The sequence below is a fragment of the Trachypithecus francoisi genome, unplaced genomic scaffold (genome assembly GCF_009764315.1).
Source record: "Trachypithecus francoisi isolate TF-2019V2 unplaced genomic scaffold, Tfra_2.0 Lachesis_group6, whole genome shotgun sequence".
Lineage (NCBI taxonomy): Eukaryota > Metazoa > Chordata > Mammalia > Primates > Cercopithecidae > Trachypithecus > Trachypithecus francoisi.
The window spans coordinates 106,019,091-106,046,752 of record NW_022681471.1 but is presented as its reverse complement, the minus strand read 5'-3'; the positions used below and the strand labels follow the sequence as shown (position 1 = coordinate 106,046,752).

The window sequence follows — 27,662 nt, the reverse complement described above, 5'->3', positions numbered from 1 at the left end:
GCTCACTGCAACCTCTGCCTCCCCAGCTCAAGCAATTCTTGTGCCTCAGCCTCCGGAGTAGCTGAGATTACAGGCATGCACCACCAAGCCTGGCTAATTTTTGTGTTTTTAGTAGAGATAGGGTTTGGCCATGTTGGCCAGGCTGGTCTCGAACTCCTGGCCTCAAGTGATCCACCCATTTCGGCCTCCCAAAGTGCTGGGTTTACAGGTGTGAGCCACTGCACCCGGCCAATTTATAATTATATTTTAGAGCAGAGGTTAGCAGACATTTTCTATAAAACACCATATAGTAAGTATTTTAGACTTTGTGGATCAAACCCAAATTCTGCCAATGTGGCATGAAAGTAGTCAGGTCCAATACATGAACAAATAAATGTGGCTGTGTTCCAATAACATTTTATTTATGAAAATAGGTGCAGGGCTAAATTTAGCCCTTGGACCATAGTTTGCTGACTCTTGCTTTAGGACATTACAGTGGTGTTGGAAATAATCAGTTCAGAAATAAGAACACCTGGGTTCTAGGCTTATTAGCCCATGAGTTGGGGGCAAGTCATTTAACTGCTCTAAGTTTCAGTATCTTTAAATATAAAATAAATGAAACTAACAGATATTATTGTGAGTAAAGGGTTAAAAACACCCTTTGTCCATCTGCATGAGAATTTGTCCTTCAATCAACTTTCTAGCTTCCTTCTCCCTAGAAAACTGATAAAGTTGGAATGTCAAATGTGTGAGTAGGCAACATTGCTTCAGATTAAAAAAAAAACGATTGGGACTGGTAAATTACACCTTGGTTAGGTGTTCCATATATGAACTATAAATGCCTAATGCAAAACCATAATTTTGGGGCATCCCCAAGTACAACCATTCTTGTAACTAAGCATGTCCTTTCTGAGGACCTTGGAAACAATGTTACAAGGCATTAGCCTCTGGGATGCATAAGGCTTCTAGGCCAGAGTTGACCCAGCATCTCCATTTGTTTCCTTCCTGTCCACCTGAGATGCCATGTGATAGTGGACAGGTGCTGCAAAGTGAATAACTCTTGGATGGCTCTCTGGGTGCTTCAGAGATTGCTACGCATACTCATCCTACTAAAGAGAGAATACCTGATGCTGCCTTCCTGCTAAGCTATATTCCTGTATCCTTCTAAGTGACTTTGATACTGAATATGGTCAGTCATAGTATTGTTCAGTTGCACCTAATCAAAGAAGACTTACTGTTGTGTTTTACAGTAATCAATTATAAGACTCACATTTTATTTCAACAGGTTGGCTGCTCTGAAATTGGGACACGTTTTATAAATGATAGCGTGTCATAGTCTAAATTGGCAGCACATTTTTCTTGGTGAAAAATAACGATGCATACTCTAATCAATGGTATCTTAAAAACAGTAAAATATGGAAAGTGACCAGGCTTTTCATAGTAGGTCAGGATGAAATGATTTAGTATATGTAAAGGTAATACTAACTGCTACCATTTGTTGAAAACTGACTAAGTGCAAACACTTTGCTATGCACTTAACATAAATCATCTTAATTAATCTCAATCTTCATTGCAGAGCCTCTCAGCAATACTATTACCATTTTTTCATATTAAAAAACTAGAGTCATGAAAGGTCAGAAACTTGCCTAGGGCACAAGCTAACATATGGTGAATCTGAGATTTGAACCCTAGTCTTTCTGAGTCAAATTCTGCATACATAATTACTATACTACAGGGTCTCTGGATTTAAATATTGTACCAATACAAACAGGTTTTATTTGATGAATCCTATGGCTCAGAATGGAACAAAGTAGTTTCGATTAGGATGTAATGTGAGTTTAAATCAGGGTTTCTCAGCTTCAGCCCTATTGCCATTTGGGACTGGATAATTCTTTCTTGTTGGGAGCTACCCTGTGTACTGTAGGGTGTTTTGCAGCATGCCTGGTCACTATGCACAAGATGCCAGTAGCACTTTCTCCTCCCCCATGTGTGACAACCAAAAATATCTCCAGCAATTGCCAAATTCCCCTGGAATCATCTGTGGTTGAGAAGTATTCTATTATTGAATACATGAAGGAACAAACGAAAGAATGTCTGTTCACGGTCTGTATTTTCAGTGTACATGAATCAATATGACATGATGAGAATATCTTTCCTTCCTTTCTCTTATATATAATATTGTATGCAATGTCATCTGTTCATACACTCTTTCAGATGCACTTTTATCACACTATGTCTCTTAACATTCACTTGAGTGTGGTTCTGATGAACTCTGAACTATCATGGCATGTTTCAGTTTCTGGCTGAATTGGTCCTAATATCTCTGGATTATATATCCCAAAAGGATTAGGGAATACAGTAGATCTAAGGACTAGAAAGGCACATATTAAAGAAAATTGTTTGACATATCTCTGAATAGTGGCCAGTGATATTTGCATTATTTTAAACCAACATAGAGCATCTCTAAGTTATTATCCATATAGTAATTGGACATGGTTCTTTAAGTCTTAATAGAATATTTACTTAAATCTGTTATTAACAGTAGAAGTTTCTTTTTAAAGATAAAAGAGCAATTAGGCTAATTTTCATTAAAAGCAAAGAAAAGAGCAATTCAATTCTGACTTCATGACTGACATGCACTTTAAATAAAATTAAAGATGTTTTGTTTTTACTATTAGGTTCTGTACCAAAATTATAGTCATTATGTAAAACAACTCTAAGTGCTACCATAACTTATAAACTCAAGCAATCAAATGGGTAACTGAATTACACTCGTGTTTTTGTTGTTGTTGTTGTTGTTTTTTTAAAAAAACAGCAACAATATATCTGCATTCTCTCTTCTGAATACTCTTCTTAAACATGTACAGAAAACAGCAAATATATGGGTTTCTGAAATCAAGGAAAAGGACACATGTAATAAAGCCAATTCCTGGTTTACTACATGTCAGTCTTCATCTGGGATACCAGGTCTTTAGTCTGTCGCACTTAGCCTTTATATGCTTATAACTCATGATTTCCATATGCTCCACTAAGTGGCCAGTTTCACCATTCTCCTGAAAAGTCATTGATAAGATTTTGGGTAAGGAATTGTAGGCTTATATATTAGATGCATATAATCCAGAACTCTACTAGAATCTAGAATATACAGAGAATTCATATTAATCGGTAAGAGAAAGTAAACAATCCAATGGAAAATTGGGGTAAATATATGAAGAGTCAACTCACAGAAGGAAAAATCTGCCCAACAAACTTGAAAATGTGGTCAACCAGGGATATGCAAATTAAAATAATAAATTCCGGCCACTTCTTGCTGCTAGTGGAAAAGCAATTTGCAATATATAATAAAATTAAAGATGTGAATACTCTAATGAGGTAACAATTCCACTTCTAGGTGTTCTCATATGTCTATCTGAGGAGGCCTACAAAGAATGTTGTTTCAGCATTGTTTACATTAGTGAAAAACTGGGACAATCTGATTATTCATTGTTAATCTAACAAGCACATTGATTGTTTTGTTTCTGTTAAAATCAAGAATACTTTTACCAGATTACTTCTGTATTCTAAAGCCATTAAGAATCTTTGTTCTTATTTTTATGGAGTCCAAAGTTCTATTAAGCTAGTCATAAGTAAAGTTAATGCCATTCTTCATAATGGACTCTTTGAAGATATTAAAGATAATAAAATAACAATACTGTCTCTAACAAATCTGACTTTAGTTACAATGGCATACATGGTACAATGTCCAAATAACATCTGTTCAGTTTTGAGTGAAGCATAGGAGCGTGTATGTATGTATGTATGTGTGTGTGTGCATAATTTGCATTTGTGTTATCTATCCAATTATGTAAATCACTAATACTTATTACTATGCTAATATCAGAAGATGTATTGTAATAAAGGTCACATGAATTATTAATTTTTGTGTTTCTTATCACCTATTTCATCAAGTAATTTTGAAGACAGAGATGCTATCTATCCACATTTTTTCTACTTGTCATTCACAAAAGTTCCTTCAAAAAAATCTTAAAAATTAAAAGTATGCACACATGGCTTTGTAGTTTCATGTTTCAATAAGGAGAATTTTAATTGGATCCTATACATTATTGTGAGTGCTTCTATGTTTTGCCTTCTTAATGTTTACCAAAATTATTCATGTCCAGAATACCAATTTTGGTTGGTCATGGTGGCTCACGCCTGTAATCCCATAACTTTCGGATGCTGAGGCTGACGGATCACTTGAGGTCAGGAGTTTGAGACCAGCCTGGTCAACATGGTGAAACCCTGTCTCTACTAAAAATACAAAAATTAGCCGGGCGTGGTGGCGGGTGCCAGCAATCCTTGCTACTTGGGAGACTGAGGCAGGAGAATCCCTTGAACCCGGGAGGCGGAGGTTGAAGTGAGCTGAGACCACAGCACTGTACTCCAGCCTGGGTGACAGAGTACCAATCTCATTTTAATGACCAGCATGTTACATAATCAATTATTATAAATGATTTTAAGCTGTTTAATGTTAAAATTAAAACTTTTCTTAAAAACTTAAAATAGTCTAATTTAAATAATTGTGGATGTTTTCATTAACTGTATTATTTGTGCTCTGTTATGTTCAGTAACATATATTCATTATGCCAAATATTCATTTTGTCAAGGGGGTCACCAAAGTGTTCAGAATTTGGAAACTGTATCTTCAGATGTATTAAACATGCAAATTCTACTTTTTTATATGTATTATTTCAAAATTACAGAACAAAAATTAATACAGAACAAAAACAAAATGCATTTACACTAAATAATAAACAGTTAACTTAGCCCTATGGTGTTTCTTTTTCAAATATATGTCAGATATATATAGAATTGTTTGATATCCCTATATACACAGATACATATATCATATATATGATATATAAATATATAAGGCATTTATATTTTATATATCATGAATCACATACTGATTCATTCATTCGGTATGTGAATGCATGAGTCTAATCCCACTGACATATTGCTCAAAAGAGGGTCGGAAAAGTAGAGAGAAAAAAATGATATGAATAGGAAAACAGTAGGCACATGGCAGTTCTGAAGTATTTGGAATACAAAGTTATTCTAAGTTGAGTACAGTTGACAAAAAAAATGCATAGTAACATCAGCTAATTTTGCCTAGTAAACGATAGGGGTACTTAATATAACATAGAATTGTATTTGTTAATTACAATATACTCTTCAGTGATTTAGAACCTAATATAATAAGTCAAGTCTCAGTATATAGAATTGTATATTCAAGAGGACATATTGCTATGGCATTTCTAAGCAGTAAATTCAATGCATAAAGTCTGGATGATTACATCTTCATTGGAGAGAATCATTTTACTTCATGATATATTTTCATACTGATAACATCTAAGTTTATTCTGAATTTGAATATATGAAGTATTACTTAAAACCCTTCAGAATGTTACATAGTTTTGTTAGAGACATGCATCTTTAAATTATTTTTTAGATAATAATCATATTATTATCATTTGGTAATTTTTCTCAACTCTTAAATATGAGTGGAAGTTTAAATTGGTATGAGTTCTTGAGGTGGTAACTGAAGAGCGAAATAGCTTTATTTAAAATAGATACCTCTTAAAGTGTTCTTTTTAGTGTTCAATAATTTATATATATATATATTATATATATTATAGTTATAATGGCATACACAGTATAATGTCCAAATAACACCTGTTCAGTTTTGACAAATATATATATTTGTCTTTTTCTCCCCATTGGAAAATAAAGTAACAAAGATTATGACCACAATCTTGCTTTTGTTTTTCCTCCCAGCACCTGATAGAGTGTTCTACCTGGAAACACCAAGTTCACTCCCTCCCTCACTAGATGAAAATGTAACAAGTGGCTTCATGTTGCTCCAACTTTCTGGAAGACATCCTTATACATAATGATAATCACACTTGTTTTTAGAGGTATCATAATTACGCATTTAGAATTTTAAGTGTTCTTCAGCAGTAACTCAGAGATTTAAGAATCCCTTTAGTAACTAACATAGTTTAGTCAGCAGAGCACCATCTTTCCTGATGAAAATACAAGCTCAGAGGCACAAGGTCAGCAGCGTAGAGACTTATCAGGCAGACAAGGGGCATTGTTCCAGAGAGCAGAGGGTCAGAGGAGACTGCAAGTACCTGCATTGAGATCTTAGGTCATTTATAATGTTTCCTCATCTGTCAACCCAGCTGCCATTTCGGAGAGGAGCAGAAGGAGAGCAAGGAAATCTAAAAGACTGGTCATTATCCATGAGGTCCCAACCCATAAAAAGAGACTGGTGAAATCACTATTTCAGAGTGAGGTAATTTTTTCTCACTGCCCAGTATGGGAAAGGGTTATGAGGATCATTGAGAAATAAATGAAGAAGCTGTCATTCTGAGAATCAATATTTGACTCCAGGACATACCCATTTAACTTCTCCTGCATATTTATTATATTCGTGAAAATGTATCTACTTAAGAATCTATGACAGTGTTTCTCAAACTGTGGTTCCACAGACCAGAAATATCAGTTTCACATTAAATTTTAAGAAGCATGGCTCTAGATAGGATATAGTAGAACAAGGAATGGATAAGCGTTAGACTCCCAGATTTTAATTCATTTACATACTTATGGATATAACATTTATCTTTACATGATACAACTTTGTGAATAAATGGCTTCATGAATATAGCTTTATGAGACAATGGAGAAAGGTGGCCAAATATTTTAAAAAGTTATGATTAGAAGAATTGTGTTGCTTTAAGTATTGCAGATTGTAAGTACACAGCATGTCTAAATGTATCTGAAATCCCAACGTGTTATTTTCTACCAACAGTCAGTGCCACCAAGGGAGGTAATTTGCAAGTCTAAACCTTCCTCATTTAACTTCCATTGTTTCTGCACTACATTCTGTCTGCCAATCAAAGCCATCCCCTGGGCATTACAGTTAATAAACCAGGTGGCCCATTCATCCACGTAAGCAGAGGTTGTTTGAAAACGATTGGAAGTGTTCCCATTTTTCTCCTCCACACAGAATCAGAAAGAGATGAATGATATCCATGGGCAGAGCAGAGTATTCTTTCGAGTATGTTAAAAAAAACTGATAGCATGGCTTCTGATGTTCTCTCATAACTTCCTTCAAAGAATTATCTAAATTTCCTTCTAAGGGAGCAGTGAAGGACTGCTAAGTAAAAACTACAATTCTAATATGCAGTAAAAGCATTATTTCAAGAAAGTACAAAAATATTTAGGGTGACAAAATGACTTTTTAAGGTTGATTTCAAGCAAGAGAATGATCTAGGAGAGAGTAGAACTGCTTTAGGAGAAAATGGTATAATATTGGTGAATGGAAAACAGAAATTGGAACCTTTTAATTTCTATTGGGTTTGTTTCTTGTATGTCAAGAGGAATGATATACTGACTGCAAAGAATAAAACAAATAGCAGTGAGAGGGAACTGGTGTCCAAGATGGGTAAAGAGATTAGAAAGTCCCCAGCTGCTGAGAATTAAGTCTCTTGATGCAGATAAATTACATTTCAGTACGCTAATACAACTGGCAAGTCAAATGGCAAACCACTGTGGCTACTCATGAAGACTGGGAAAGTGCACTTTTGATTTTCACAAGGAAAAATAAGTGTGGGAATAAAATGTTAAGCTTCCAGATAGTTATCTCAGATTTGGCTAGAAAATGCAATGCAAAGAGAAGCCACAAACCTTCTTTAGGTAATGAATTTTGAAAGAATGGGTGTCAGTTGACACAGGCTCTTTGCAAAGACAAACCCTGTTCTGGCCATCAATGTATTGTTAGATAAGTAAGAAAATGAAAGCAAATATTTATATATTAATTAAAAAATATTTAAATCTCTACTTGTGCCACAATTTGTCATCATGTTGAACTTCTGTCAGGGATCCATGGCTAAGAAGAGCAAATACCATTCCTATGCAATTCAAAGGTTAGTTTTGATGTTTTCAGGTTATAACCTTAAGACTAGAATCTGTCTGTCATAGAAAACATTCATTAAAACCTTTATTGTAGAAAACCATGTTTTTACTTCAAGTTGTAAACTATATTTGCCTTAGTAAGAAAGAGACCAATAACCCAAAAGAGAAAATTGGCAAAAAAAAAAAAAAAATGTAGCAAACAGTGCATAGAAAGGAAATAAAAATGATTCTACAACACATGAAAAAATTCAAATTCACTCACAAAAAGAATAAATAATTCAAATTAAAATGACAGATGTCGTTTTTCTTGTTTAGAAGATCAAAAAGGTTCATGATACACTGAGTGGGCAAGGGTGTGGGGAAAAGAAACCTTTCCTAATACTGACGAGATGTTCTATGAAGAGCAATTTGGCTAAATTTACTAACAAGACAAATGCCAGTTTGACCCAGCCATTCGATGGCTAGGAATTTATCACATAGATATATTTGCAATGTGTAAAATGATGTGCACAAAGCTATACATTTTCATATCTTAGCCAAAAGTTGAAACAAACTAAAGGCTCACTAATTGGAGTGCTGCTTAAGTGAATTACGGTATATCCTTAGAATAGAATAGTATACAACCGTATAAAAAAAAAAGAGAGAAAGTTATTTACTAATACAGAAAAATAACCACCAGTGTGTGTGTATATATATATAAACACAAGCATTTTGCTCTTCCCTTTCTTATGAGGGAGGGAGAAGAGTGCTACACACACACACGCAAAGGCATTTTACTCTTTCCTTTCTTATGAAAGAGGGAGAAGAGTGCTTTTCCTTCTGTCCTGCCAAGTCAAGGAAGAGGGCTTCAAAAGAACCCTCTTTTGAAGGATGCAGAAACAGTATTTATAGTATTCTAACAGCTGGCTTATTTAAGAGGACAAGAGAATAACACACACACAAACACACACACACACACACACACACACACACACACACACACACACATACACATACCCTATTCTTGGAATGCTACCCAGGAAACTGAAAACCTTGGCAGCACATGGGGAGAGAAACTGGGTGACTGAAAGACAACAATGCAACATAGGATTTCAATGTTTTTGAATTTTGTACTGGAAGAAAGCATCTATTCAATAAATAATAAAATTATTATTATTACTATTATTATTATTATTTTTTGAGACAGAGTCTCGCTCTGTCGTCCAGGCTGGAGTGCAGTGGCTGGATCTCAGCTCACTGCCAGCTCCGCCTCCCGAGTTTACGCTATTCTCCTGCCTCAGCCTCCTGAGTAGCTGGGACTACAGGCGTCTGCCACCTCGCCCGGGTAGTTTTTTTTTTTTTTTTTTTTTTTTTGTACTTTTTTAGTAGAGACGGGGTTTCACTGTGTTAGCCAGGATGGTCTCGATCTCCTGACCTTGTGATCTGCCGTCTCGGCCTCCCAAAGTGCTGGGATTACAGGCTTGAGCCACCGCGCCCAGCCTACTATTATTATTATTAAAGATGGAGTCTTCCTCTGTCACCCAGTCTAGAGTGGAGTGGTACGATCTCAGCTCACTGCAACTTCTGCTTCCTGGGTTCAAGGGATTCCCCTGCCTCAGCCACCTGAGTAGCTGGGATTAGAGGCACTCGCCACTACGCCCGGCTAATTTTTGTTTTTTTAGTAGAGACGGGGTTTCATCATCTTGGCCAGACTGGTCTCGAACTCCTGACCTCATGATCCACCTACCTCGGCCTCCCAAAGTGCTGGGAATACAGGTGTGAGCCATTGCGCCCGGCCTATTTATATTATTTTTAAAGTTTGTTATACAGGGATAAATTTACCCCCAACTTTGTATAATTAAATCAGCATGGCATCACTGATAGAGTACTAACTAACTCATTTTCTATAAAACTGTGCAGATTATCTTAAAATTAGAAACAAAAATGAAATACCATATAAATGAAAACAACAGTTAACCATACCACATGTAACACAATGTGATAATCAGCATTATATTCTTTGATACCCTATCCTATCTTATTCTATTTTAATTTACCCATTAAATTGATTTCATAACTCATCAATGGGTTGTAAGATTCTCCCCGGGGCCTGAAAACTTTAAGGAGATGAATTACTCGTTTCTCAGGCCCAGTCCTAAGGCGCAAGGCTACTTGCGTCAGCAGCGTGCACAGACAAGATAGCAGAACAGGAAAGAGAGCCGGCCAGAAGACAAGTACCTCTGAAGATCCAGAAAGAGGCCATCCAGGTACAACGCAGCAGTTACCTCAGGCTAGGAGACTTCCTGTTTACAGGAGACTGTAAAACCTTTGTCCCGTCCTCACTTGGGGCTGACACCATTTTAGGCCTCAGCCCCCCTACACCCAGGCGCTCATTAAAACAGCATGTTGGCCGGGCGCGGTGGCTCAAGCCTGTAATCCAGCACTTTGGGAGGCCGAGACGGGCGGATCACGAGGTCAGGAGATCGAGACCATCCTGGCTAACACGGTGAAACCCCGTCTCTACTAAAAATACAAAAAGTAGCCGGGCGAGGTGGCGGGCGCCTGTAGTCCCAGCTACTCGGGAGGCTGAGGCAGGAGAACGGCGTAAACCCGGAGGCAGAGCTTGCAGTGAGCTGAGATCTGGCCACTGCACTCCAGTCTGGGCCACAGAGCAAGACACTGCCTCAAAAAAAAAAAAAAAAAAAACAGCATGTTGCGGCCGGGCGTGGTGGCTCACGCCTGTAATCCCAGCACTTTGGGAGGCCAAGGCGGGCGGATCACAAAGTCAGGAGATCGAGACCATCCTGTCTAACATGGTGAAACCCGGTCTCTACCAAAAATACAAAAAAAAAAAAAAAAAAAAAAAATAGCTGGGCGAGGTGGCGGGCGCCTGTAGTCTCAGCTACACAAGAGGCTGAGGCGGGACAATGGCGTAAATCCGGGAGGCGGAGCTTGCAGTGAGCCGAGATCCCACCACTGTACTCCAGCCTGGGCGACAGCGCGAGACTCAGTCTAAAAAAAAAAAAAAACCACACACACACACACACAGCATGTTGCTTCACACCGCCTCGTGTTTGTTGGCTGGCTCTTGGGGTTCAAACCAATACAAAAACCTTACATGGGTCACTAGCAACAATTTGAAAAACAGTTTTTAAAATTATCTCTTCCTCCTTCATCCCTACTACCGAAGTCCTAATCCAGGATCGTGTTGCTCCTCAGCTACATCAGTAGCCTCACAATTATTCTCTGCTTTAGGTCCTGTGCTCCTCGAATATAGGAGTTTGCCAGTCATCTCTCTTTAGTGGTGTTCACTTCTGTCAAAGATAATGTCTAAGCTTCTTAAAGTGGCAACCGAGCCTTCTCAAAATAAGCTACATTTCAGCATCACTGAATTTGTTGTTTTTCCCACACTTCATGCCATTAATCACCTCCATATCTCTGCTCTTGTTGCCTCTTCTCTCTGGAATCCTTTTCCTTTCCTACACACACATTTCACTCTATCAATTCCTGCTCATGTTTTAAAGATGCAGTTTAGGCATAATGTGCTCCAGGAGGTTGCTCAAGTATCTTTGGGAGGACTTGTTAAAACAGAGATTCCTGGGTTTCATCCCTATCAATTTTGATTCAGTATGTCTGTGGAGAAGCCCAAATATTTGCATTTCTAAGAACTTTGTAGTTGATGCTGAGGAACCACACTCTAGTACTTGTGCACTGAACAGTACACTGGCTTGGTTTGGAATTGCCCTTTTGAGCTATTATGATACCTTATAAGTGCACTCACTACAATGCATTGTAAATGTTTCCACATTGATTGCATTTAGTACACTAAGGCGTATTTATACATCCACTCCACTCTAAGCAAATTTAGAGTGAGAGTCACTTTAACGTAGTAGGACTTTGTAGTTAATCAATAACTTGTTAACTGGGTAGAAATTTCATTGGTTTACCTAGAGAGGTTGATCAGGGATGCATCCGAATAAATTTCATGTTTATTTCAGCAATACATTTGATAAAATCTCCAAATGTATGTTTGTTGACGAAATGAAACAATATGAACTGGGTAGGAAATAAAGCACTAAGAGTTTGGTAACTAATTTAAAAATTATAGCCAAAAGAAATTAATGTCAAAATGGAGGGAAGACTCCAGTGATGTGCTATAGATCTCTGTTTTAGGATGCAGCCTGAGATTTTTTTCACAACATAGATGAAGTAATAGAAGGCATACATATCAAATCTGAAAGTTGAAAATAAACTTTAAGAGACTGCTGTACATCGGATGATAGTATCAGTACCCAAAGACTCGCTTCTCTTTATCTCTACTATCAACTGGATTGATGGGTTGACAAATTTATTAAATCTTCAGTCAAGTATTTGGGGGTTAAAGAGAGAATTTCTTTCTGGGATGGCAGCAGAGTGAGTGGTAGGGGAGTAGCGGGCTATTATTAATGTAGAAGAAGTATTCAGTAGAAGTAGACTGTTTTCCCTGAAAGATAGGAGCTGGAATCACTAGAAGTGAGCGAGAAACCAGTCCCAGGGCAGCAAGGGCAAGGCTAGTTCCTCATAGTGGCAGTAGGTTTCTTATGTGTTTTCTGCCTTGGTCAGGACTGGATCAGGAAATGAAATGCACTGAAACTAAGGTTCAGGGACCTCAGTGGATAAACCTAAGTAAGGCCATGGAAGGGGTTGACAGCCTTATATCTAATTCCAAAACATTGATGACACAAGGGCATGGTAGGGGAAATGTCACCTAGAAACAGCACATATGAGGAAAAAATTGGGGATTTTAGACACTATGAAGTTCAGCCTGAGTCAACAGTGTGATGTGCATATTGCTGGAATGAGTAACTGGGCAATGCTTAAAGGCATGGACTGAGGTGAGATGAACTTGATAGTGTTTTGGCAGCTGAACAAGTGTCCAGTCAGGGACTAAACTGTCCTTCTCTCCTTCCGATAGAATTATCATCTCCCCTAGTGTGGCAGTCTTCTGGGTATGTCCCTGGAGGTGCACACAGACTTTCCTAGGGATGTGTGGGTAGAGATGATATTTATGGAATCAGTTTCCAGATTTTCTATAAGAAATTTGACTGGGTTTGTTCCTATGGTAGGCACTTCCTTGGTTAATGATAGACTTTCTTCAGCTTGACAAACAAAAGCACACCTCTCTGACCTATCCCACTGGTGCATTGTAGTCAAGATACATTTATGCCAAATAAAAGTACAATTCAAAGTATTGGCTACTGGAATCCTTCTTCACTCAAGGTACCATCAAATACCCATCCATCTCATAGTAGATTCATTTTCAAGAAATATCCACTGAGTATGTTTAATAATTATTTATCAAAAGGTACATATATTTAGGTTACTTGGGTATTACTAAGTGTATTTATTATGAATACTTTAAATACTACTCAATCTAAAGAATTTTTAAAATACTTAGAACCTTGTAGTCAGAGGAAATTGTTTTTAAAAATTGAATTTAAGTCCACATAAATATAATTATTATAAAGAATTATGATAGAATGGTTAATAAAAAACTTTATAGCAAAAGCATATATCACGTTAGAATACAATTCTTTGGGGAAGTTGAAGGAAAATATGATTTAAATAAAAAGGAATAATATAAAAATTCTATTTATTAAATATGAGCTTTTTCATGTATTTTTAAGTATATGATGGTAGACAGTATATTGCAATGGTATTTGGATTCCCGGGGATACATTCAAAACTGTACTATAACACTTGTAAAATGTCAATGTTTACTATATCCCAAGGGCAGTAATAGATGTCACCTTAAAATGTGCAAGCAGATATTCAATTTTCTAAAATATTTTTATTTTTTATAGATAGAATGATCTGAATACCACTATAATAGAGGTTCTTTGAAGCCTTCTTCCTTGGCTTGGCAAAGAGGAAAAGCACTCTTCTCCCTTCCCTCCTAAGAAAGGAAACAGTAAAAGTCATGGGAGTTTTCTCATGTCCAACGAAGTGTTAGTCTTATTTGAATGATCTGTTCCAGGAATTCTCAATTCAAAAACTCTTCTCAAGTTTAGTCTTTTCCTTACATGGGCAAGTTAGGTTGGTGAATGATGAAAATCTCATGACCATCTACTCTCTTTTTTGGAGTGTTTTCTGGTAGCAACGTGCTACTTTTGAAAGTAGGGGTATTTTGAAAGCCTTTCTTTTTTTTTAAGTGGAGTCTCACTCTCTTCCCCATGCTGGAGTGCAGTGGTGCGATCTTGGCTCACTGCAACCTCTACCTCCTAGGTTAAAGCGATTCTCATGCCTCAGCCTCCCGAGTAGCTGGGACTACAGATGCGTGCCACCATGCCTGGCTGTTTTTTTCTATTTTTAGTAGAGATGGGGTTTTGCCATGTTGCCCAGGCTGATCTCAAACTCCCAAGCTCAGGCAATCCACCTGCCTCGGCCTCCCAAAGTCCTAGGATTACAGACATGAGCTACCGTGCCTGGCTGAAAGCCTAATGTTTATTGTTAGTGTCTCTTACCATAACTCCTGATACAAAAAGAAAGGTCCCATCCACCATCTTTTTCTACGCCTTAGGAAATGTGTTCCCACCTTAGTTTTGCCTTATCTAATAGAGTCCCAGGGAAACTGATTCAATTTTTCATTTTTAGTGAAGAAGAAGGTGAGTTAAACAATGTCTTAAAGCCAGTAAATATCAGTGCTGGGATTCAAACTTAGTCTTTTTTTTCTTTTTCCTTATTATTCTACTTCAACTCAGCAATGGTTTCTGGAGTTGAGTAGAAAGAACAAAAAGTAAGAGGAAGATTATGGTACCCAGTGTTAATAAAGAAAAGCGGATGCCTAATTCACTAATAGGTGAAATTATCCACAATCTTAAACAAACAAGCTTCAAGGTGTTATCAAGCCAGAATTATACTCTTGCCCAGAAGCAACCTAAACTCAGGAGAAAAAGATTCAATAAATCTGTTTAGTTGCATGGTAAAAGGGAATAATTTGTCTTTTTGTCCAATAACTTTCATCCAATGTTTTTCAGGACACATTCCACTGATATTTTCATATCCAATATAAAACACTGAAACTTTTTTCTAAAGGTCTCCTCCTTGTTCCTTACTTCCCAAACACCACCTTAAAAAATTTTTTTTTCAAATGAAATCAGATAACAGGTGAACTTGAGCTAGTACACATCTATCTAAGGGAGTTACTATTTGAATTTGAATTATCCATTCTAAAGTGAATTCAATGACATTAACCTCTGCAAAGCTAATTCTGTGAATGTTGAGTACACTCCTGACTGATTAATTGGGAATCCATTGGTGAGTGTGACTCCTTGCCCAGTGCTCTACGCTTTCGTGGAAGTATGGTAACATCAGATTTTTATTCCCAATAATCTGAGTATATTCTTGAGACTAGAGTCCCAGGCTTCTTTGTTTGAAAGGCACCATTGGTTTAGAACACGGAAAATTCTTATTGAAATCTCATTTGGTTCAACTTCAGATTTTCAGTATTTAGAGAAATCTTTTTCTGTACAGATCTCGTTTGTATAGACCTCATTCATGTTTCCTTTTTTTTGTTGTTGCTGTTACTTTGGTGTCTCTTTCCTCCATGGGACATTCTCACTATTCTGTTTCTCCTCCTCTGAAGACTACTGCTGATTAGATGCTTCACCTCTATGGCACTAACTAGGCTTCTCTCCTTGTTAGCATGATTTTACTAAAGATGAACTTCAATGGCCTATTCAGAAAATGTAAGTGCTCCCTAAGCTGGCTCATCTAAGACCTCTCCCTTCCTTACCATCACCACCATTCCTCCTCCTTCCTTTGACTACTTTTGATATTCCCTTTAGCTCCCTCAAATCCTTCAACATATTCCTCTTCAAACCCGTATCTCCTCCATCGCTTTGTCCATCCATGACAGATCTTTCTCTTCCTACTCCAGTCTCTCAACTCTCTATGGTCTCTAAAGCTTTATGCTCCCTGCCACTACTGGGGGCTCTGGAAAACTCAAACTCTGGAAGCAACCACCTGAGGTTGCAAAAGATAATTGGAAACAGACTGGATACTGTATATGTTCAGATGGGATTTGGAGATACTGAGATAGCCGCTAGGTATCTCCTCAGTCATTTACTCAAATTTTAGAACAGAGCTTCCATAAATTACATATCAGGACAAAAGAAAATCTTAAAACTGTTATATGTATATGAACTGTATATGACAAACAGTTCACACTTAACTACTTCCTAGTTTTCTCTATAAAATAAGACTTACTAATGGTTAAAATATAATCAATATATGTAAATAAAACTTCCGGAAACATTAAGGGCAAAGGGAAACAACTTTGTATGCAAAATATGCAAGGTATGTTGGATGTGTTTTTGTTAAGGAAAAAGAGAATAATTTTGTCCCAAATTACAAAGACTGTGCGAAAATGAGGAAGATGAAGGTACAGGACAAAATCTGAGTGAACATGGGAAATGGCAGAAAATTCGTGGAAGGAGAGTCTTATGTCAATAGCCAATGCTGGCTAAAATGGAATGGATTTATGTGTTAACTTTTACAAATGACTCTTAGTATCAACAGTATATTGATCAAAAATGACTTGTAGATTCTTTTCATTAAAAAATGACAAAATATTCTTGGATTATTGATCTGCTCTTTTGAAATAAAATTGAATATATTTAAACATACAACATATTTTGATATATATGTACACACACACACATACACACATACAAACATTGCAAAACAATTACTTCAGTCAAGCTAATTAACATTTTCATCTTTTCTATTGGTCTGCTCTTAATAAGAGATTGCAAAATTTGTTTTTCTAAAAAATATTTTGGGTAATCTGTATAGGAAACAAATATTCTGTTTCTTATCAGAATAGGTACCTGTGTTGATTTTGCATGTCCTTGAATTTTTCTAAAAAGTAGTGTTTTCTCTTTGGAAAGAACTAAAAACTTTTACAGTCATGTGGCCTTCTATATTTATTTTTGAAATCTTTTATTGTCACCTTGGTTACATAGGTAGCCATGCATTCTTTCATAGTGACCTATGATCCTATTTAGCCAAGTATTCAAACCTTTTGTCAGTTTACAACCTTTGATATTTTGCTTTTCCCAAGTGAATTCCTAAATAAAATCTTTTATCTCAGATTGATTTGAAAAATTACAAAGGATTTGTTCCTGCACCTTGTAAAATGAAGGATGTTAAAAATAAGTAGGTTCATTTGGTATGTTGAGCTGCATAAAAAGCTTTGACAAGAAGAAATGCTGAACCTTCAGTACGTTATAGTCGTGTGGGTCCACTATTATTAGTATGAATACTTGAAAAATTATAATAAATTCTTAGAACTTTGTTAGGGCTCTAGGTGTCCATGATATATCCTGGTGCTACTTTGTCCGATAATAATATCATGTCATCAGCCCTAACTCCAGTTGTTATTTTGAAATGTGGCATGTCACCAAGGGAAAAAAAAAACAAATTTTCTTGTCAAATGAACTCTTATCAGATCTTTATAATTATGGCCATTTTAAGTCTTTTGTCATTCACAGATAGTTTTTGGTTTATGCTGATGCTTCCCTGGGTGCTCTTATAATCAGTTAGAGTTCAGATTGCGTCATCTTCAGTAAAACAGGACCATCTTTGAGAACCACAGGAAGTACTATGACAAGTACTCTGGGACACAGACTTCTGATGCCATTGCTTAAATAACTTTGAGATTATACCATTGGACAGAGTCAGGATTTATGAAACTCTGTGAAGAAGCTGATGAGTTCAAGAAACTACTAACTCAAGATCAAGCAGGACAAGAATTAATTACATGGGTCTGAATGAAATGATAAAGGATTTGATTATGGCTTTTGTTTAGAATATTCCTCATGTTTTAATGTTCTGTTTGCTAAATATAAGAAATGCCTTTCCATTTTCTCTTAAGCGATCTATAACTCATGAGAATTTAGTAGATTATGCTTTTGTAAACAGAATGAAACATAATCTTTTTATCCCTGCCTGATCCCTGTAAAATTCAGAAATTCTTACCAAGTATTCTTATTTTCATGGCAATACAATTATTTGCATAGGTTCAATAAATACATTTATATGACAAGACATAATTGAAAAAGTATATAACTGAGGCTTTGACTGGAAGGTCATATTTGAGAATTAAGTGCATAGAGTCAGATGTGACCCACAGAAATACAAACTACCATCAGAGAATACTATAAACACTGCTACGCAAATAAACTAGAAAATCTAGAAGAAATGGATAATTTCCTGGACACTTACACTCTCCCAAGACTAAACCAGGAAGAAGTTGAATCCCTGAATAGATCAATAGCAGGCTCTGAAATTGAGGCAATAATTAATAGCCTACCAACCAAAAAAAGTCCAGGACCAGACGGATTCACAGCTGAATTCTACCAGAGGTACAAGGAGGAGCTGCTACCATTCCTTCTGAAACTATTCCAATCAATAGAAAAAGAGGGAATCCTCCCTAACTCATTTTATGAGGCCAACATCATCCTGATACCAAAGCCTGGCAGAGACACAACAAAAAAAAGAGAATTTCACACCAATATCCCTGATGAACATCGATGCAAAAATCCTCAATAAAATACTGGCAAACCGAATCCAGCAGCACATCAAAAAGCTATCCACTATGATCAAGTGGGCTTCATCCCTGGGATGCAAGGCTGGTTCAACATACGCAAATCAATAAACGTAATCCAGCATATAAACAGAACCAAAGACAAGAACCACATGATTATCTCAATAGATGCAGAAAAGGCCTTTGACAAAATTCAACAGCCCTTCATGCTAAAAACGCTCAATAAATTCGGTATTGATGGAACACATCTCAAAATAGTAAGAGCTATTTATGACAAACCCATGGACAATATCATACTGAATGGGCAAAAACTGGAAGCATTCCCTTTGAAAACTGGCACAAGACAGGGATGCCCTCTCTCACCACTCCTATTCAACATAGTGTTGGAAGTTCTGGCTAGGGCAATCAGGCAAGAGAAAGAAATCAAGGGTATTCAGTTAGGAAAAGAAGAAGTCAAATTGTCCCTGTTTGCAGATGACATGATTGTATATTTAGAAAACCCCATCATCTCAGCCCAAAATCTTCTTAAACTGATAAGCAACTTCAGCAAAGTCTCAGGATACAAAATGAATGTGCAAAAATCACAAGCATTCTTATACACCAGTAACAGACAAACAGAGAGCCAAATCATGAATGAACTTCCATTCACAATTGCTTCAAAGAGAATAAAATACCTAGGAATCCAACTTACAAGGGATGTCAAGGACCTCTTCAAGGAGAACTACAAACCACTGCTCAGTGAAATAAAAGAGGACACAAGCAAATGGAAGAACATACCATGCACATGGATAGGAAGAATCAATATCGTGAAAATGGCCATACTGCCCAAGGTTATTTATAGATTCAATGCCATCCCCATTAAGTTACCAATGACTTTCTTCACAGAATTGGAAAAAACTGCTTTAAAGTTCATATGGAACCAAAAAAGAGCCCGCATTGCCAAGGCAATCCTAAGTCCAAAGAACAAAGCTGGAGGCATCACGCTACCTGACTTCAAACTATACTACAAGGCTACAGTAACCAAAACAGCATGGTACTGGTACCAAAACAGAGATATAGACCAATGGAACAGAACAGAGTCCTCAGAAATAATACCACACATCTACAGCCATTTGATCTTTGACAAACCTGAGAAAAACAAGAAATGGGGAAAGGATTCCCTATTTAATAAGTGGTGCTGGGAAAATTGGCTAGCCATAAGTAGAAAGCTGAAACTGGATCCTTTCCTTACTCCTTATACAAAAATTAATTCAAGATGGATTAGAGACTTAAATGTTAGACCTAATACCATAAAAACCCTAGAAAAAACCTAGGTAATACCATTCAGGACATAGGCATGGGCAAGGACTTCATGTCTAAAACACCAAAAGCAACAGCAGCAAAAGCCAAAATTGACAAATGGGATCTCATTAAACTAAAGAGCTTCTGCCAGCAAAAGAAACTACCATCAGAGTGAACAGGCACCCTACAGAATGGGAGAAAATTTTTGCAATCTACTCATCTGACAAAGGACTAATATCCAGAATCTACAAAGAACTCAAACAAATTTACGAGAAAAAAGCAAACAACTCCATCAAAAAGTGGGCAAGGGATATGAACAGACATTTCTCAAAAGAAGACATGCATACAGCCAACACACACATGAAAAAATGCTCATCATCACTGGCCATCAGAGAAATGCAAATCAAAACCACAATGAGATACCATCTCACACCAGTTAGAATGGCAATCATTCAAAAGTCAGGAAACAACAGGTGCTGGAGAGGATGTGGAGAAATAGGAACACTTTTACACTGTTGGTGGGATTGTAAACTAGTTCACCCATTATGGAAAACAGTATGGAGATTCCTCAAGGATCTAGAACTAGAAGTACCATATGACCCAGCCATCCCATTATTGGGTGTATACCCAAAGGATTATAAATCATGCTGCTATAAAGACACATGCACACGTATGTTTATTGCGGCACTATTCACAATAGCAAAGACTTGGAATCAACCCAAATGTCCACCTGTGACAGACTGGATTAAGAAAATGTGGCACATATATACCATGGAATACTATGCAGCCATAAAATGGATCAGTTTGTATCCTTTGTAGGGACATGGGTGCAGCTGGAAACCATCATTCTCAGCAAACTATCACAAGAACAGAAAACCAAACACCGCATGTTCTCAGTCATAGGTGGGAACTGAACAATGACATCACTCGGACTCGGGAAGGGGAACATCACACACTGGGGCCTATTATGGGGAGGGGGGAGGGGGGAGGGATTGCACTGGGAGTTATACCTGATGTAAAGGACGAGTTGACGGGTGCTGATGAGTTGATGGGTGCAGCACACCAACATGGCACAAGTATACATATGCAACAAACCACGTTATGCACATGTACCCTAGAACTTAAAGTATAATAATAATAATAATAAAGAGAACAACAGAAATTAGCTGGAAAAAAAAAAAAACTGAGTTTGCAGTCTGGTTCAACCAGTAATCTTTGTCTTCTTTCTAACTTTCATAGAAATCTCCGTCATGAAATATCTGATTACTACCAAGTCTCAGAGTTGGTTCAGCTAGTACTTCAACAACAGAAACCTGCTGAAATTAACCAGATGAACTAGCGTTCCTAAGTTTTTCAATGGGAAAACTGAACAAAATGGAGAGTTGACAAAGAAAGCTTTAAAAATACGATGAGCTTGACTACATTTGAGACAAATTTCTTCCTGACTTTAGACCTGACCTTCCTTTTCTTAGAGCATTTACTTTAGAAAACTTTATAAATTATTTCTCTACTTTTTTGAGATACAAATATTCTCCTAGCCTCTTGTCACTTTTATACTTCAGGAATAAACTTTCTCAAGGACTTGGGAGCTAGCACTTTGATATAGAATCATCAGAAAAGATAGCACCCCTATCTGCTAGTCTTCTGTTGGGAGGATAGGAATCTAACTTTGATAAGTGCCAATCAGCAAACACAGATGGCCTAACTAAGCACATTGCCTAACCTCCCTCCTGATATCTAGTGCTTTCCCACTAACTAATCTCAGCACTTAAAGGTTTTCCTGCCTTTTGTTTCAGCAGAATTGAGTTCAATCTCTCTCCTCTTGTTGCAAAAGTTTTGAACACAGTCTTTCTTGCCTGTTGTCTAATGCAATTTTGCTTTGACAACACTCACAGCAGTGTGAACACACGCAGTGTTCAATGACTTTAATGATCAGTCATTACAATTGAGTCCTTTGGTAGTTTTCAACATGGATTTGACATTATGGACAATTATGTTCCTTATACTATAAGGAAGAGCCAGCAGAGCCACATGTCATGTTCATTTATAAACCACACAAGGAAAGTGATTCTAGAGGAGAGGATAAAAACCCCTCCCTGTGATTAAGATGTCACTAAGCCTTAACATAAAATTATGTGCCCTACCACACCTCATATTTTAATAAAAAGTTTGGAAAGCAGTAGTCAGTCTTATGTCAGATAAATGGTATACATCTAGCTCATTATTGAAGGCATTCATCAAATATTAAAAACATAAGACCCTTTATAGAAATTCTAAACTGGTCCCGGGATCTTAGCATTCAATTATCATTTCTGAAATCTGAAATCAACATATTTTATGTCTAAACTGAGAGTATATCTGAAAATCAAAATTCAAAGGCATGCCTTTTAGTGGGCTGACTGATGGGAAAGGGCTGTGATTACGCCTAATTTTCACCCTCTACATCACGATCTCATTGATTATGTTTCTCAGCTTGCTAGGGTTCTGTGAGGTGATTTTCAAGATGAATATTGCTATTTGCAGGATTTCCTGAATAGGAATATTTCGGGAGTAAATTGCACAAACCAAGCAATGTGCAGTCAATTTTCACTCCAGCATAAACAATGTATTAGAACACAGCCCTTAAAGCCTTTTTTATTTGGGTTTCATTACACAGCTAGCTGCATTTCATCAATAAGCGTGAAGTACCAAGCAGACAAAACTGAGGTTCACAGAGGATATTACATATTTTTCTAACAGGTGTGCTCAGAGTTTGACTAGAGAAAACAAACTACCCAAACGGCAAGGCCTCAGACCCTTTGTTTCCGAGGCAGCCATGGCCACCATGGCCAGACAAAGCAAGTTTCTTTACATTTAGGATTTGGAGCTAGTGGTGTGGCTGTTTGTAGATCTACTTTCTTTGCATTAACTCTTTCTTAAGATTTTATTAAAGGCAATTTTTTTTTCCTTGTGTTAAAAAAAAGAGCATGGGCTCAAAACTCCTCAAACATTTTATTTTTGGTGTTCAATAGTTTGAAACTAAGTAAAGCAAAGTCTAGTGTCGCATCTTTCTTTAATGGAAAAATAGTTTAATTCATTTAAACAGAGGAATACAGCAGGCTGTAAGGACTAACATCCCATATCTTAAATCAGAAAACCTGTGCAATCTTAATAAATCATTTATTAGTGATAAGGAATGGAAGCTAGACAAAGAGGGATAAAAAAAAAAACAAGGTAAATATTATTCACACAGGGTCACCATTTCCTAATTATAAGCCAGGGGTTTGGGAATTATTGGGAGAAACTCGCAAGTCATCAAATCTATGATTTTATGTTTCCCCTCCCCCTACCTTGGACACAGCCACAAGCAGAAGAAAAAGGCTAAAAGAGTATTTTTGAAATCTGCACTCCAGAGATAAAAGTCTCGGAATATGCTCAAGGGACTGAAGCCAAGGAGTTTTCTGCCAGGAAAAAAGCAGCTCCCTTTCCCCTCAGTGAATTAAAACAAGCTGCAGGAGGCAAATATCATGACTCTCAGAAACTATACACAGCAGTGAGAGTGGTGACTTGTAGCTTTGATAAAGAAAAGTGATTAACACAACCGAGCATGGCTTTCACTTCAAACTGCAGGGACCCATTGGCAGAAGCTTATGGGCCATAGACAATTAAAGACCCAATGTGGGTTTTCAGTAGTTGAAAACCATTCTGGGGGGCACAGACTGGGACTAAAGTCATTTTGGTTGAGTCAACAGGATCTATTTGTACCAAGGGATTAAAAACAATCTTTTCTTAAATGTATTCCAGGAAGAGAGATAGCTAGCATTGAGTATTTTTAAAATTATTATAATAAAGAGGCACATTTTAACCAAAGATTGCATTAAAAGAGTAGAATGTGCTTTTACCGTGAGCTACAAAAACTATTTCTGGTTGGGAGGAAAGACTTTATGGCCTTTCCTCTTTGCAATATTACGTCAATTACCTTTTAAGAATATATGGGATATAAGATAATTGAGAATTTGGCTAAGGTTATTGTGTATTGGGCCAAGTAACTGCACTTTCTTGTTGGGGTTGTTTATTGAGCAATGAAAAATCAGTATTCATGAGATGTAGTTGTACTGGTGAATAGGAGCTAGTCAAATACCTCTGAGTACATTATGTACTAGCTAAGTGGAGAAATGGTCAGGATCCTAGAACTGATGGCTTCCCTGAGACGATGATGTGTTTTGTACTCACCCAGTCTTGCCCCTTGTGATCACATATGACTAAAATGCAGGGTGGGGGACATCAGAAGCCACGTCTCAGTATCAAGACTTCCCCTGTGCCTTTAATGTGCAGGCTTTTGTTACCCATCCTGTATAATTTCTTAAAGCTACTAAATTTTTTACTGGGTAAAGCCTATTGCATCTCATAAACTTAATCATCAGACTGAACCCAAGACTGTGCCACTGGCTGAGTAGGCTGAGTTTTGTCCTGGTGAAATGATGTCTACTTGAGACTTCCACAGTGCCATCTGCTCTTGGGGAGTAGCTATCAGAATGGTAGACATAAGTGTCAGGAGGAAGTACGGTAAACATAGTGAAGAACATTTTGCTAATCTAACTCATTTTAGTTGTAGCAAACTTCTCTCTATCTCCTTATTATCACACATGCCCATCTTCCCCAAACTTTTACTTCCTCTTCACTAGAATATTCTCAAACTTCCTTTTCCTTTGTTCTCAGTTCTATCAAAACAACAGTTAAATGGAGATGAAAATGTTACGTTTTTACAATCCTGGAAAGTAAATAAATTTAACAATTAAAGTCAATTAAAGAAAAGAAAAACTACTCAAAAATGTTACTTATCTTTTTCACTCTGAAGTTGTCCAACAATACATTCATTAATAGATTGTAATTTCAATGATTGGTTTATTTGATTGGTTACTTAAAGATTTTGGCCAATAAGGAGACGCAAAACAGGGCAGCATATTGAAAGAATCTTTGGAATAGATTCCTTAAAAGGGAGAAAAGAGGATCACTCAGCATTTATAAGGACACTAAAAGAAGGAGATAGTGGTGTTCAATTGGCAGGACTGTCTAAAGCCCTATGCTTACCTGCAGCATCTCATTAGTATTCTGGGTGCCCTGGTACCATCTTTATCCATTGACTTAAAAACACTTACGAGTAACCATCATTTACTGGATCCTGGACTGAATGTGTGTGATATGAGTGGAGAAACAGAGATAAATAAGAGAATACCCTATGCACTCAAAGAACAGTGCAGATTTGTAATGAAATATTCAGATGTATAAAATTTAAGTGTAAATCAACATATGAACAATGGAGATGCATAAAGAGGTTTATAAGAAATCCTAACAGGGATTCTAACTCTACTTGGGGTACGGAAGAAAACTCGGAGGAGGCAATGACTTTGAATTCATTCCCAAAGAATGAAAGAAAATTCATTATATCAAAATAAACTGAAAGAAGTCATTTAAAGAACAGAGAAAATCAAGATCACAGGTATGACATGAAATTACATGGATGGAAAGTTACCAAGTAATTTGATGTGGCTAGACTATATGGGGAGATTGCTGGCAGAATGAGAAGATAGAAAGGTAAAGTGTAGTCAGTCTGAGAGGGCTTTACAATGTCTACAAAAGAGCCCAGACATTATATTTTAGGAACCTAATCTCATAAACAACTTCAATTTTGGATAAGGAATCTATGAATATGTATTAAGCACAATTAAAACAGGGATAGAAAATGTATCATAGTAACAAATATGACACAGGCGTTCTAGTAATATGAATTTAATGAAGACCTTATTCAACCATTTATTTCTAGTAAATGTCGAGGAAAAAGTAGCATATTCTAGTAAAATAATAATTATTATTATCATTATGACGACAATGATGATGATGATGACAAAGATTCCCTGCCTGACTAAACTTGAGTCAGGCTTCTGAACCTTCACCTTGGCTCATCTTTGCACTCCCCTGTAAAATCCAGTTTCAGCAAAGAAGCCTGTCAGTTTTGCAAGAACCCTTTACCCTTGGTACCTGATCACCCTCAGTATTCTCTGCCATCTCCCCAGGGATTGTCTGATAACCCTGGCCCATCTTCAGCAAGAATCCTGTGAGGTTGGTTTAGCCAGAATCCCACTTACCCCTGACGTTTCCTCTTAATTTTCCATCTACTGACTCCTACCCTGCTCCTTGGCTATAAATTCCTACTTCCCCTGTGCTGTATTTGGAGTTGAGCCCAATCTCTCTCCACCCGACCTCCTGTAATACTCCATGGCAGTGGTACCTGTGCCTATTGCAGTGATCCTGAATAAAGTCTTCCTTACCATGCTTTAACAAGTAATAATTTTTCTTTAGTAATGATACAGAATGAGAAAATTCAGTGATATTGCCATTTTTCTTAAAAAAAAAAAATATTTAAACAAAATGTCCCTACCTTAATGTCAAATGGTCCTTCTTGGTTTGGTTGGTTATAAATTTCCAACTGATTCCTAATAGGAGACAACCACAGGAGCAGATGATTTAACTGCTCTTCAAGGTCTTCAAGCTTTTTTTCAAGCTGCCCAAGGTCTTTTATTTGAGCTTCAATTTCTCCTTGTTTCTCAGGTAAAGCTCTGGAAACCTGAAAGGAAAATACATTTTAAAAAGGTAAATAATTCTCAAGGCATAAACCAAAATGTTTAGAAATATATTTTCAAAAGTTATTTATCATGAAATGTTGCAGAATCTGACTGATGTTTGTTATTTTAGCAGTATAATATTGATTATTTACATATATGACATGTTGGTATTTAACCAATGTATTAGAAATTATTCATTAACACGCTACAAAAATTCTTTGCTTTAAAGAAACTAATGCCGTTTTGGAATTACAAAACACACACCTTACACAAATGCAAAGCCAACTGCAACTGATAAAGTAAAGAAGTACATATTTCATTTATTCACTCAGTTACTAAATATACTGGTATGTTGTGTATTATATGCCAGACACACTTCCTTTGTAGTTATAAAAATGAATAAGCCAAGTTATTCAGCATTAGTACCAGATATATAACACAGGTCTTCTAAATCCCAAATGAGTAATTTTTATTCAGTGCGTATCCTAAAATTAAAACCAAACCAACTATACTTTTGTTTGTATAGCAATCATTTCTTCTACTATACTTGCTTCTAGCTTTCTTTTATGTCATGGAAGACTGTAAAAGGAAGTCCTTTTATGTACAAGGAAAATTGGCAAGTTATGTGTTTTTGTAAGCTATAGTTTGTGAGTCCTAGTAAACAGAAGCAGGTGCTTGAGATGGGAAGTAAAAAGAACATTTGGATTAGAGTAGACTATAACAGAAAGATTATAGGTTATTTTTATTAAGAGATCAGTGTGTGCCAACCATCGTCCTTGGAAGTTTCACTTTTGTAGACTTCCTTAATGCATCCAACAATGCTATGATATAGATATTATTATGATCCCATTACCACATGGATGATGACGTTGGGGTTGAAAAATCATTAAATAGGTTAGGAAGCAGTATGACATGGCATTAAACATTGTGAGGTCTAGAGTTAGGCCACTTGGATTTCAATTCTTGTTCTAGTTCTTGCCTAACATTTTAGCCCAGTTTTCTCTAACTCTCAATGCCTCCTCTATAGACTGGGGACAATGGTAACACCTACTTCATAGGATTACTGTTAGGACTCAATAAAGTCATCCCTGAACATACCTTAGAGCAATACTCTGCATAATAGTGAATGACAATAAAGTTATTAAATAGTAGTGATTATTGCTCAAGCTTACAAGTAAATAAAGAGCCAGGATAGGCTGGGCACTGTAGCTCATGCCTGTAATACCAGCACTTTGGGAGGCTGAGGCAGAAGAATTGCTTGAGCCCAGGAGTTC

The 27,662-nt window shown here is 36.9% G+C and overlaps 1 protein-coding gene across 1 annotated transcript in view; it reads right to left on the bottom strand.

Moving 5' to 3' along the window:
* The window catches only part of DMD (dystrophin), a 2,224,438-nt gene that overhangs the window by 750,742 nt on the left and 1,446,034 nt on the right, over positions 1–27,662 (bottom strand). The window contains 1 exon segment of the mRNA XM_033201414.1: positions 26,205–26,390. Coding sequence (XP_033057305.1) covers positions 26,205–26,390 — 186 coding nt within the window.